This window comes from Periophthalmus magnuspinnatus, chromosome 4 (assembly GCF_009829125.3).
Source record: "Periophthalmus magnuspinnatus isolate fPerMag1 chromosome 4, fPerMag1.2.pri, whole genome shotgun sequence".
NCBI lineage: Eukaryota > Metazoa > Chordata > Actinopteri > Gobiiformes > Gobiidae > Periophthalmus > Periophthalmus magnuspinnatus.
Window position 1 is genome coordinate 32,040,691 of NC_047129.1, and position 14,721 is coordinate 32,055,411.

At 40.2% G+C, this 14,721-nt stretch overlaps 1 protein-coding gene across 1 annotated transcript in view; it reads right to left on the reverse strand.

Annotated features, from left to right (window-relative positions):
• nek7 (NIMA-related kinase 7) overlaps window positions 1–14,721 on the reverse strand; it is a 189,574-nt gene that overhangs the window by 10,914 nt on the left and 163,939 nt on the right. The window contains exon 9 of the mRNA XM_033965147.2: window positions 7,500–7,613. Within this exon, the coding sequence (XP_033821038.1) occupies window positions 7,500–7,613 (114 nt within the window). The remainder of the gene's footprint in view (window positions 1–7,499; window positions 7,614–14,721) is intronic.

Consider the following 14,721-nt stretch of genomic DNA (forward strand, 5'->3'; position numbering starts at 1 on the left):
CCTGAGGCTTTAAAGTTCAGATGTGGGTCATAATTTCACGGTTTAGGTTAAGGTTTGTGTTTCTCTATAGTAGGATTTTCAAACGTACAAAACAACAGAAACACTGCAAAAATATTATTATTATTATTTCTTTTTTTTGGCAATACAGCAACGTCTTGGATCCAGCCACTAACATAAACGATCAGGCTTATGAACATTTATGAATCTTGGAAAAAGGAACATTATCAAAAGGGGAAACTTGGCTCTTGTCCTCAAAAAAAACCCAAAAAAACAGCATTATGACTTCTCCACACTCTCCCAACTGCCATAAAAGATTCACATTACAGTTTTGCGTGACTTATTCTTAACGAAATTGAGTTTGAAAGTGAAGTTTTCAGCATCGTAACAACAGTCGTCTACAGGAAATGAATGAAAGTGAATGTAAGGTCCCCACAAAGCATGCAAAGTCGACCTGCGTGTATATATATATGCATGTGTGTGTGTGTGTGTGTCACGAGGACGAGGAGGAAGAGGAGGAGGGGGCTGCGAGGAAGCCGACTCCGAGATGCTTAAATGACACAACAAAGATGAGCGGTTGACAGTCGGCTGCGGATCCTCGCGGAGTATTGTTTACATGCAGACAGCCGCTGCGGGCGCCCCCCTCCTCAGGCCCGTCTCTGCTCCATCAGCGCCGGAGCTTTGTCTGCCGCACGGAGCCCAGACGCGGGTGACATGTGGGGCAAACGCGGCCCGCGAAACGACGCTACCCACAAATATACGCCGCGTCTGCTAATGCGAAGGCGGGAGAGCGGGAGGCGACGCAGATAATGTAACGCGACGTAATTTTCAAGTTATTTAAGCAAAAAAAACGACAAACAACAGGTAGTTTAGGGCTAATTTATAAACTTTTTACTTCAGAGTAAACCTGGAGTAGTGTTTTTTTATGATACTAAACATTTTGGTTTGGTTTTGATTGCGTGGGATCAAAAATAAACACTTTTTCAATACTTTACGAAGATGTGACGTGTGATTGACAGGTGGATCAGCCAATCAGAGACATCGTTATTGGAAAAAATAAATGACAAAAATTTAGGATGTTGATTTCTGCAGAAAACATTAAACTTTAATCTGAGGTGAGAGATTTAAAAAAAATTTGTTTTTATTGTAAATCATAACCAATGACCAATGAGCTTCTTCGTTTCGCGCGCGTCACTGAAATGGACAAATCTGATTGGACGAATATGTTTGCGAGGGTTTGAGACGTAAAGGACGACGTGGGGAACAGACTGATGTCGATCTGTATAAAAAATACACAGAGAGATCAGTCTGGATTTGCAAAGGAACAATTTTGAGTTGTTTTTTTTAAGTAAGTTCGGCGATTTTTGCGTAATTCCTTCAGTTTTTCCAGGTCGGTTCCGTAGAAAAAGAAAATTCAACTCAAACGTCAACTGGAGTGAAGACGTTTCGCCGCTCGTCCAAACCGCTTCTTCAGTTCTGGTCTGATTACTCGCGGGCATCGCTATATCTGTCTAAAAGGAGGAGCTAGCTACCCTGAAGCTAACATGCCGACTTGTAAACAGTTAGCTAGCTAGCTCTACTGAACTAATGTCAACTGCTCCTGAACCGTATTTGCGCGATCGTTGAGGAATCATGGGTAATCTCACGCCTATTTTACACTTTTGTTACCACGCTGCTATATTCAATCTCAAAATGTTTCACTCCCCACTGCCGCCAGGAGGGGGCAGACGACACCCAGTCCAGAAATTCAAAAAGAAACAACTAATATTATGTTATTTAAAGTTATAAACACGAACTACCAAAGCGAATGCGTCTGAAATTATCTAAAAATATCCAGATTCACGCACGTGTCACTCAAAAGTCCGCCGCGTTTCGAGATATTCCCGCCGATTCCTGAGTTTTGACGATTCCTTCCTTTTCCGAACGCCGTGAGTCTGTGCAGTTAAACCAGGACAGCGGTAATTAATGCAGCTTGATGTTTACTGTGATGAATTACACAATTTCCACAAGTCACAGCGAGCTCCCGTTCTGTTTGAACAAATGGAAACAAATGAACGTCTCAGACACCGGAATAAATGCATGACAAGTATCTCTCCACAACACGAGCCGCCAAACTGAAAAAACACTGAAATGACGGCTGCACATGGATTAGCAGGAGGAGTACTCGTCCTCTACTACAACTTTTTAACCTCGCACCTTAGCGGTAAGTAGAGACGCGACTGGTTCTGTCGCTGTTACTGAAGGTGTGTCCTTGAGCAAGACACTAAAGTCAGACTGAATGAGTGACGTGACTGGTGTTTGTCACGAACATAATGAAACAACTGTGGATAAAGATAAATCATTATTATTATTATTATTATCATTATCATTATTATATAATAATAATAATAATAATAATAATAATTATTATTATTATTATTATTATCAAAGTAATAATTATTATTATCACAATAATAATAATAATAATAATAATAATAATAATAATAATAATAATAATTATTATTATTATTATTATTATTATTATTATTATTATTATTACCATTACCATTATTATTATCATCATTATTATTATCATTATTATTATTACCATTATTATTTTTAGCAGTAGTAGCACTAGTAGTAGCTGTAGTAGTAGTAGCACTAGCGGTAGTTGTAGTTTTAGCAGTAGTAGTAGCAGCAGTAACAATAGGAGTAGTAGTATTAGTAGCAGTATTTGTAGTAGCAGTAGTATTAGTAGTAGTAGTAGCAGTAGTAATAATAGTAGCAGTAATAGTAGCAGTAGTAGCAGTAGCAGTAATAGTAGCAGTTATAGCAATAGTAGCAGTAGTAGTAGCAGTAGTAGCAGTAGTAGCAGTAGTAGCAGTAGTAGTAATTGTAGCAGTTATAGCAATAGTAGTAGTAGTAGTAGTAGTAGTAGTAGTAGTAGTAGTAGTAGTTGTAGTAGTAGTAGTAGTAGTAGTAGTAGTAGTTGTAGTAGTAGTAGTAGTAGTAGTAGTAGTTGTAGTAGTAGTAGTTGTAAGGACCTGTCAGTCCACAAACAGACACTTTAAAGTATTTCCAAAGTTGAGTGGGTCTAGAGGCGGGTCCTGAGGGCGTGATTGACAGGTGGATTAACCAATCAGAGACGCGCGGAGCGTTCGTGTCAAAACAAACATGGAGGTTTAAAAAAGGGAAAGAAAAGGCAACATGAAAGACTGAGACACGGCAGAATCAACAATCAAAGCATCAAACTCTTCAGGTGAAAGACGTCACGGGTTTAGTTCTGAACGATACGAGGATTTTCAAGAGGAGACGTCTTCTTCTTCTTTTGAGAAAAAAACGTGAGATAAATGAACGGCTGTGATTGGACGGAGGTTTCAGGCTCCTCCTTCTGGATTCAAACTTATTGTAGAAGGAACCGGCTCATCAGACAAGACAAAAGCCGCATTTTTGCAGCTAAAATCAACTAATCTGCCAAAAGATCACAAAAAAACCCCATGTATATAAAATCTGAACAACATTTTATCTGATCTGCGACTTGGCCTGGTCGTGTCACATCCTCGTGCCTACGGAGATAGAAGTTTAAAGCCCTACTGTGGAGCATTCCAAGCGAGGCAATAACATATTAGAGACAATCAGGTGACAAAGTGTCCACTAAAAACACGCACAGTGCAGCTTTAAACTCAATATTACGATAGATTGCGTATTCAAGCTCTTACATCGTTAGCGTGTTTTGATTTTCGTTGCGATTTAGCGACAAAAATCGAGCGACGTTGTTAATTGTAGCGACACTTTTCATCAAAATATTGTAAGGTGTATATGCGTATTCTTTTTTTTTTCTTTTTTTCAGCTGAATATGAAGCGTAAACAACGGAAGAAAAGGGCGAGAGTTAATACGTTTTGTTCTTCGACGAACAAATCTGCGAAATGCGCTTTAAGTTTTTACCCGATACATGTGCTCGAAATAAACAAACACATGAAATAAAACGATAATTTGTCGGGATTAGCGTTGCCACGATGCTAAAATTTCAAACTATTTCAATATTTAAGGAATAGACTCCATAAAACCTTGGTAATTAGTTTATTTCCGGCGTTATTTTGAGCGTGTGTGTGAAAACTCCGGTCTCTTTAGTGTAATTGTAACGCCGTTTTGTCCTTGGCGTCTCAGATATAACATTAAAGACGATAACGTTCCGGCGCGTAGACTCCCTCCACGCCAGCTGCTGTTACAGACGCGGAGCTTTTCAACGTAAACGCGGGGAAAACAATGGGATTTAGTGACTTTCAAACTAAACAGAAAAGTCAATGAACGAATGAATCGGCTCATTGTTTAAGCCCGGTTTGTTTATGTTTGTTTATTATAGAACGCTCCACTTGGCTTCATCTTATAGGAGGAAAACAACGAAAGCTTTGTGTACGGGGGTTTGAGATCATCAAAGTGCAGCGTATTTACAAGAAAGAATGCCGCAAATATCATTAAAACGTATAGAACGAATAGAACATAAAGCTAATCTGAAAGTACAAGCTTTTCAACTTTTTTACTAAATAATTGTATAATATTTTTTTTCATTTATGGCGGTGAATTGGTACAGGATTACACCGGATGCCCTTACAGTGTCTTCGCAGTGGCCGGAGTGGGCGGTTTGTCTCGCACAGAAGCACGACGACAAGTGTGCAACTCAATCAAAACGACTTTCTGGTCATTTTTTTATAAACGTTAACCAAAAAAACTACACGTATTAAAAATGTATGGTGACAAATATTTAAAAAAACCATTGTGTTCAATCAGAAAATATTGAAAAGTCATCCAGAAACAGGATTACTCGGTTGTAAAAATGGAAAATCTACAACTTTAGCATTAGCATTAGCGTTAGCATTAGCATTAGCATTAAGCAGCCTGGCGGATTACAGATTACTATCCATATTATAACGATGCGACAAATTTATATCCACTTTCTCTGCACGTTGTCGATTTTCAAGGGATAATTATGCACATTATTTGCATTAAAGGTCCTATTTAACGCAAAATTGACCTATTTGGAAACGTTATAACGCCGTTTCCTCATCAAAAACAGACCTGGAGTTGTGTTTTGTTTCATTCTCACGTGTTTGAATAACCCAGGAAGCGGTAGTTTTCACGTTAACAGCTCTTTTTTTACCTTTAGTTCGGTAGTAAATTGGCAATTCCAGGGCTGAAATGATCCAAATGATTCTAGAAATGAAGGTGCGTGGAGTTTAAAAACACAGCGGAGCACTTCCTGTATCGCCACGTGACATCACAAAGTGGAACAGTGTGTGAGAAGAAGCCTAAATATGCAGGTTTGTGCTTTAAACATGCGTGAATGAAACAAAACAACAGCATAATATGGGTCTTTTAAACTGAATTAAAAACTACAAAAGGCATTTAACACAACTGCTTAACCTCGTAACACCAGGGGAATAAGATTATTTACAAATTAATCATAATTACCCAGAATTCATTAGCAAAAACAAAGCTAAAAACTGTACCGTAACCCAAGGGCTAGCTAGTATTTGTTGATATTTAGTTTGTATCCAAGCGCACACTGCGTAATCTTGCATGTCTTATAACTTTAAACCGAAGAAGACGGGACCGCTAGCCAAAAATGCCACCCACACAAAGCGTCCAAGCACATTTCAAAGCGGGCAACGTTCACGGAGCGATCAGCACCAATCAGGCGGGGCAGATCTGGGACCGCAGCCTGGCTTTATTACATGAGGGAGCTAGCAGTTAGCAACACGACACTGCCCAATGTGTAGCAGCTCCACATGCTTCTCATAGACGCATTTCGTTTACAGACCGGGCCGAATCAAAGCTGCTCTTTTGATCACTGTATAAGATCATACGGCGGCGGACTCGGTTTACATATAAAAAAATAACTTTATTAGTCGATGAAAATGAAAATCAGCGAGTTGGAAAAAAGGGAGAGGAATCCTGAAAAAGTTAAATCATAAACAGATCGTTCAAATGGCATTGTGGGGGATAAACAGTGAGCGGAATTCATAAAATATATTTAAAATGACAGAATATTGTGTCAAATTAGTAGAAAAATCACAAAAATCATGATACAGATTTGAATAGTTGCAGTATCTTGTGTTCATCATGATTTTGGTTAAGTATTTCCACTGTCGACAATATGAAGTGATTTGAACATTTTGAGTTTCCTGCAGATTTAGTTTGTCTCATTTTTATGTCTGTCCTTTAAAAATACCAGATTTGAGCTTTATTTCATGTTTTGTCTTTCCACTACTACTATTAACCTCACATTATGACTCAGATGTTACGTCCAAACAGTTACTCTTTAGGTTATTTTTACTTGTAGTAGTAGATTTTGTCAATTTTTTCATTACTCTTCCTCTTTTACCACTTTTAAAGCCCCATTGTGTAACTTTTTAGCCAGAACATGGACTATAAAAGCACGTTATGTCACTTCAAATGTTCATATAGCGTCGAAAAACGTGTGTTCGTGCTGTAACTGGGCTCGCATTTCCACAAACCTGACTCTAGTTTGGCTGCCTGTTTCCATGGAAATGCTGATCCTTTGGCTATAATGTTCCACAGTATCATATAAAACCCATCTATCACAATGCTGAGAGAATGAGAACGATCTGAAGTGTGGCTTTAACTTTCTGTTTCCATGGAATCACGCAGGTGCCATCTCCGGAAAGTTACATGATGATGTTTTAAAGTGGACACATTACGCCGTTTTCTGATCTGTTCTAATGTTTCCTCGTCACAAACAGACCTGGAGTTGTCTTTTTTTTTTTATTTGCACACGTTTAACGCACAAACAAACCTGCATATTTAGTCTGCGCTCTTCTCTCAAACTGAAAACACTCCGTTCCACCTTGTGATGTCATCATGTGGTGATACAGGAAGTGCTCCGCGGTGTTTTTAAACTCCACACACCTTCATTTATAGAATCACTTGGATGATTTCCGCTCGGGAATTGCCAATTTGTACCGAACGAAAGGTAAAAAAAAAAAAAAAAAAAAAGTAGCTGTGAACTTGAAAACTCGCACTTGATGACATCACGAGGTGGAACGGAGCATTTTGAGCTTTGGAGATGTTACAGACAAATAATAAAGGAAATAAAAACACAACTCCGGGTCTGTTTTTTGACGAGGAAACGACATTATAACACGACTTAACGCTCAATTTTGCGCGATTTAAACCGTGATACTTTTACTCGAGTACATTTTTTTAGCTTCTCTAACCCGTGAGACTCCAATTTAACTGATCCAAACGCTGCAAAACTGACAGCGAGTTTTGTTTCTAAGCAAGATTTTTTGATGAACTTACAAAAGAACCTAGTTACTGCCGCCTCACACCGTCCCTGGAGCCATTAGCGGCTTCTTACTGGGGTTAAAATCCGTCTTTACTTTAAACTACTGTCTGGTCTCCCCGCAGCGCTTTTGTGAGACATTAAGGTGACAAAAATCTCCCTTTTTTTTCCCCCTCTCACTGATATCGGATTCTTTGATAGTTTGAGCGGAGAACTCACCTCCTCCGAGTAGTGATCCGAAGGGAGAGGGGGGTAGTCGCACTGTTCGATCTTCTTGCAGAGGGAGTAAAGATTCATCTTATCTCCGTAGAAAGGGCTCTGCAGGGCGGCCATCTGAAACATAAGAGGAAAAGACGGTGAGAAAAAAAAACGACAGGAGACTGGCTCAAGAACGTCAGGGAGAATTTAACTACGGACCGCACGCGGCAGTGAGCCCGAGGAGTCCGGAATGCAAAGTTTGGAAAGTGGAGAAGAAGGAGATGGAGTCTGTCGTTAAATAAAAGTGTGTAAGGATCAGGAAAAGAATCGGAAATCTGATGCTGATCGATGATGAAATGAGAGTCGGAAAATTAGAGACTCGTTTGGACTGGTATTGATACGGAAGTGAGAAATGGACCAGGACTGGACCAGGACTAAACCAGGACTAAACCAGGACTAACACAGGATTAAACCAGGACTAAACCAGGACTAACACAGGATTAAAGCAGGACTAAACCAGGACTAAACCAGGACTAACACAGGATTAAAGCAGGACTAAACCAGGACTAAACCAGGACTAACACAGGACTAAACCAGGAATAAACCAGGACTAAACCAGGGCTAAACCAGGACTAACACAGGATTAAAGCAGGACTAAACCAGGACTAAACCAGGACTAACACAGGATTAAAGCAGGACTAAACCAGGACTAAACCAGGACTAACACAGGACTAAACCAGGAATAAACCAGGACTAAACCAGGGCTAAACCAGGACTAACACAGGACTAAACCAAGACTAAACCAGGACTAACACAGGACTAAACCAGGACTAAACCAGGACTAACACAGGACTAAACCAGGACCAAACCAGGACTAAACCAAGACTAAACCAGGACTAACACAGGACTAAACCAAGACTAAACCAGGACTAACACAGGACTAAACCAGGACCAAACCAGGACTAAACCAGGACTAAACCAGGACTAACACAGGACTAACACAGGATTAAACCAGGACTAAACCAGGACTAAACCAGGACTAAACCAGGACTAACACAGGACTAAACCAGGAATAAACCAGGACTAACACAGGACTAAACCAGGAATAAACCAGGACTAAACCAGGGCTAAACCAGGACCAAACCGGGACTAAACCAGGACTAAACGAGGACTAAACCAGGACCAAACCGGGACTAAACCAAGACTAAACCAAGACTAAACCAGGACTAGACCAGGACTAAACCAAGACTAAACCAGGACTAACACAGGACTAAACCAGGACCAAACCAGGACTAAACCAGGACTAAACCAGGACTAAACCAGGACTAAACCAGGACTAAACCAGGTCCAAACCATAAACCCAAAAAGTGCTGCCATTTTTCAACCCCAAAGACACAATTGTTGAAAAGACTCTCGGCCATAGGATTAATCATCAATTAAGTTTGTGGAGCCAATCCCAGACAAATAATGATAAGACTAAACAGAGTACAGTTTATGTTTGAATATTTCGTTAAAAACATCTCCCATAGAGTTACGTATGTCTGAAATTATGAAATGATCAGACTCTAAAACACAAACCCGACCTAACGAGAGGCCGTACCAACAATCTGGAACATTTGTGGACCGATCTCACACTTACAGATGTGTAGTCTCTTTCCCAGGGGCCAAAACAGTATTTTTTCGAGCGAGATTCCACAAAACACAAACTTTTTCCGTTTCCAGCAAGAATATAACTGTAGAATATGTTATATACTTGTACTTGGTGAGCGTATTGAAAAATGCTATACATTTCCAAACTCCTGCTATAACACTTTTTGGTGGAGACAAAAGGTTGAACTCAAAACGCAGCTGTCGTCCAATAAAATATGAAGCTGATGGATGTATTTAAAGGGCCCTTATTACATTAGGTTTTGATCTATGTTGTTACAAACCCGGCAAATTTAGACTGAGTTCTTCTCTCAAACATAAAACACTTTACTACAGGAAGTGCTCCACTGTGTTTTTAAACTCCACACACCTTCACTAGAATCATTTAGATAATTTCAGCCCTGGATGAGCCCATCTCAAGGTAAAACGCAGCTGTAAACTTGAAAACACTACCTTATTTTACTTTTTATATTATTTATAATATTATTCACAATTATTATTATTATTATCATTATTATTATTATACACAATTATTATTATTGTATTCTTTCCATATGCTTATTATGTATTTATTATATATTTATTATTATTGTTATTATTATTATTATTATTGTATTATTTCTATATGCTTATTTTTATTTAATGTGCATTTATTATTATTTTTTATTTTAATTATTATTATTGTATTATTTCTATATGCTTATTTTTATTTAATGTGTATTTATTATTATTTTTTATTTTAATTATTATTATTGTATTATTTCTATATGCTTATTTTTTATTTAATGTGTATTTATTATTATTATTTTTATTAATATTTTATTTTATAATTTCTATATTATTTTTTATTTAATGTGTATTTATTATTATTTTTATTATTATTATTAATTTATTTTTCTATTCTGTTGAAAGGGGGAAAAATGTAATTGGACTGTAACCTACATTGCCACAGTTGAGATCAATACTTGAATAAAAAACAAAAACTTGAAAACTACCACTTGATGACATCACAAAGTGGAACAGATGTGACAGACTAATAATAAAGTGTGACTCAAACATGTGTGAATGAAACAAAACACAACTCCGGGCGTTAATTTTGCGTAATATAAAACGTTTACGCCAGTCCAACCTCAAGAAAACTACTATTTCCACCAATATATTTGCTCATTTTCACCCCAAATTAACAAAACCTGGTCAAAAATCCCAGTTTGTGAAATGTGTAAAAACAAATGGTTGAATAATGTATTGTTTTTGGTTTGTTTTGCGCCGGTGAACAGGGGGTAAGCTCGAGCGGAGCGTCGGTGGAGAAGGGAGCGGCCCAAACAAGCAGCGTGCATTTTTCAGTTCGATGGAGCAGCAACGAAACGCTTCCCTGCACTGGAAACAAAACACAAGAAAACGGAAGAAAACGGAGTCCGAGTCTGCTCCCATTGAAACGCACGGGGACGACAACGGGGCAAAAAACTGGAGCCACCGCGGTGCGTCGTCTCAGGACTAATTAGATTTTGATTATCGGGGTCCGATTCCACGCAAAAATTCAAATCTGGAGCCATTTTTCATTCAAAACTAACACGATTTTACGCATTTCAAGTTCCCTGATGTAACAATCTTTTATATAAACTAAATCCATAAAACGGGACCTGGAATTGCACTTTGTTGTATTTATTTTTAATTCATAATTCAATAAAGATAAGTTTATTCCACACTGCAGGGGTTAAATTGGTCAAAAACGACGTCAGTTGCGTTTAAAGGGGCGTTTTACCGCGGTGGAAACGCTGTTATTGACGTAACTTACAATCGATTTTTTTCAGAATTTGGAATCAACCTCGAATCGTTAAGACAAGTGATATTTTTCAGCGTCTCTACTGATTTATAAATATTAATGCGGCGTCCACGGGGTCCAGCTTCTATCGCCACATTTTGAGGACTTTTTTTCCGAGTTCAGAAGATATAATATTTAGTTTTTAACTGTTAATCGCCATGGTAACAGGACTGAGACCAACTTGGGAAAAATATCTTCCCAGACAAGCAGTGCGATTAAGATTAGATTTGTATTTTTTGCTTTAATAAAAGGATTAGATTTGTAATTTTCATTTCAATAATAGGATCCTGTTAAAAAAATAAATTAAAAAAAATCACAATTTAAATAAAGAATTGACCAAAAAAATATTGAAATCTGAACTGGCGAGACAAGAGTCATGTTTCAGAGCATGTACACAGGGAGGGCATCTGACACACACAGGGAGGGCATCTGACACACGGGGAGGGCATCTGACACACAGGAAGGGCATCTGACACACGGGGAGGGCATCTGACACACACAGGGAGGGCATCTGACACACAGGGAGGGCATCTGACACACAGGGAGGGCATCTGACACACAGGGAGGGCATCTGACACACACGGGGAGGGCATCTGACACACACGGGGAGGGCATCTGACACACAGGGAGGGCATCTGACACACACAGGGTCTGCGGTGAGATTTCGCTGAGGGATTTCATCGGTACATGTGTCAGTTTAGGATTGACAGGTGATTTCCGCGTCGTTTCGCCCGTTTACGCGCGAAGTCTCGGCTAAACTCCGAGTGTCGTTCGACCGCGATAAAAAAAAAAAAAAAAAAACGCCGCCTCCTCACGCCGCTCCATCGTTAGAATCTGTGTTTAAACGACTGCGATTGGCCCAGACTGGCTCGTAGCGTTAAGGTGGACGCCGGCGTACAGTCGGTCTAGTCTCCGCTCGCTCAAAGACGTTTGCGTGGAGCTCTGGACACTTTGACAGCTCGTCTTTGTCGGGGGCCGGAGACGCAGAGACGCAGACGGGAGCGGCAGAAGTCTCAGCGTGGACCAGACAGCCACATGTGTCATTTAGCGAGATGTACAACAGTCTGGAGGCGCGTTTTCGGTTTCAGGGGGTCTGGGAGGGCATCTGGGATAGATGTTTGAATCTAAACCCCAACACCAGCGAGAAACATGAACCATAATCCAGTTTGCGGCTGATGTTTTTCGGATAATGACGTCACTTTGTCGCCGGAGCGTAGTCTCTGATTGGTTGTCCGATGATTGGACATTCAAGACACGCCACGTCAACGCCAGATTGGCACCGCTCTGACGCTCGAAGTGCCACAACAAAAACGCAGGACGGACGGCTAGACTTTGTGATCTCGACGCCCCTGACGCCCCGGAGTGAACGCACCGTCGCTTTATGTTGTTTATTCTAAAACACTTTGAAAGCCATTATCTTTTTCCTCATGTATTTGAGCTAAATTAGCAGCTCTTAAGGTCTAATAGTCTGCTTTATTGCTTGTAGCATGCTAGTTGTTGTTAGCGTTGCCATGACGGCAAAACTCTGCTCTGAAAGTTGTGAAAAGCGCTTAAAAACTCATCACTGTGAATAATTTGGATGCTCTAAATCAGGGGCGTCAAACACATTTTCCCCGGGGGCCACATCAGCAAAATGGCTTCAGTCAAAGGGCCAAATTTAACATAAAATAAATACAACTACTTGCAACTTGTTAATTAATTTCTGGATTTATTACATTTGCATTTCCATAGATGTAAAAAAAGAAATATGGCTGTGTAACTGTGTCTCCCGATAAACTGACATTTTAAGATAGTCATACTTTTTAATTTACCTTGTCGTGGGCCACATAAAATGATGTGGCGGGCCGCATTTGGCCCACGGGCCTTGCGTTTGACACGTGCTCTAAACGTATGAGGTGACAGAGGAATAACTCTGGACATCTGCAAACCGTTTAAAATGAACTAATTCACGTTTTTAAGACAATAAAACACAGCTTCTTTAAACCGTCTGAATAAAAGTGAATAAAAAGTCAAAGTAACAAACTTTCGCCGCGGTGACGCGGCCCCTCGAGTCGCCTAAAGGAACGCCAACGGGCGAAGTGTCATCCGGGGCGGTTTTTATAATAGATCTGGGGAGCGCGTTTAAAAACACACTTAATCTGCGGCAGAAGGAACGGTTTGACACGTAAGAAGAGGAACGAGCGCAGAACAAAGACGGTGTCAAACAACGGTCTCGTTTGGAAAGTCCTGGTATATTTAAAACGACAAACTTACTTTACCGTTACTGCAGTTTTTGTACTTTTAACTGTGTAATTATTATGAAGTATTCGATTTACAGCATCTTTTAAGACACTCAAAACACTTTACGTAATGTTTATCGTCGCCAACAAAGAAAATCGTCAAAATTTACAGAAAAAACGACTTATCCACTGGTGAATCGACGGGGGGAGAGAGGGGGCTGTTGTCCGGGGCCCCAGGGTCTTAGGGGGCCCTGGAATTTCACCCTCTTCCTATTAATTTGTATGAATCGTTATCGTGAAATAATCGTTAATCCTTTTTACTTTGGCCATGATAATCGTCACATAAAATTTAAATATTTCTTCTCTATACTCAGGGGTCAGTAGGGGGTAATTTATCTGAAGGTTGGTGGTTCAAATCCCGCTATTTAACAAAGCGTGTCACAGCTGCCCTGGGGTAGACTGATAGCAATGAGGATGTCAATCTGCACCATCGGCCCCTCGGACAAACAACAACAACAACAACAACAACGCTCTTAAACAATCCACAGTCATACAGGGCGATGTGGGTGAAGTGTCTTGCCTCGGGACACAACAACAGCTTTCACTAGAGTCACCGCTGCCCCCCTGTGGCTCCTGTGGCTCCTGTGGCTCCTGTGGCTCCCTGCAGACTCCCACGGCTTTGTTTGGTTTTACAGGAACAAGAAAATAAGTGTTTTAATAAGACTGAAAAGTGTACAAGGACAGAAGAGAGAGAAGAGAGAAAGAGAGAGAAGAGAGAGAGTGACAAAGAGAAGAAAAGAGGGGAGTGAGAGGTAGAAAGAGACAGAGAGAGGGGAAAAGAGAGAAAGAGAGAAGAGAGTGTGACAAAGAGAAGAAAAGAGGGGGGAGTGATAGGTAGAAAGAGACACAGAGAGAGAGAGGGAAAAAGAGAGAAGAGAGAGTGTGACAAAGAGAAGAAAAGAGGGGGGAGTGATAGGCAGAAAGAGACACAGAGAGAGAGAGAGGGAAAAAGAGAGAGAAGAGAGGGGGGAGTGATAGGTAGAAAGAGACAGAGAGAGAGGGAAAAAGAGAGAGAAAAGAGAAATGGAGAGAAAAGAGAAAGAGGGAGAAAAGAGAAAGAGATAAGAGAGAGTGTGGGGGGAGTGAGGGAGAAAGAGAGAAAAGAGGACAGGGAGAAGGAGCTAGAAAGATAGAGAGATGGGGTGGTCGAGAGGGGAGAGAGACAAACACAGAAATGGAAAAAGAGGAGGAGAATGATGAGGAAAAAAGAGAGAAAAGAGGAGGGAGGAGGACCTAGAAAGATAGAGAGATGGGGTGGTGATTGAGAGGAGAGAGATAAGGAGATGGAAAGAGGAGAAAATGACAGGGGGAAAAGACGGAAATAGAGATAGAGAAGATGAGAAGAGGGGGAGGCAGAGACACACGATAAGTAAATGAGAGAGAAGAGGGTAAGGAGAGAGAAATGCAAGAGAGGAGAGAGAAGAGGGAAGGAGAGAGGAAAATAGGAAAGAGAGGGAGGTAGAAAAAGAGTGAGAGTGAGAGAGAGGTAAAGAGA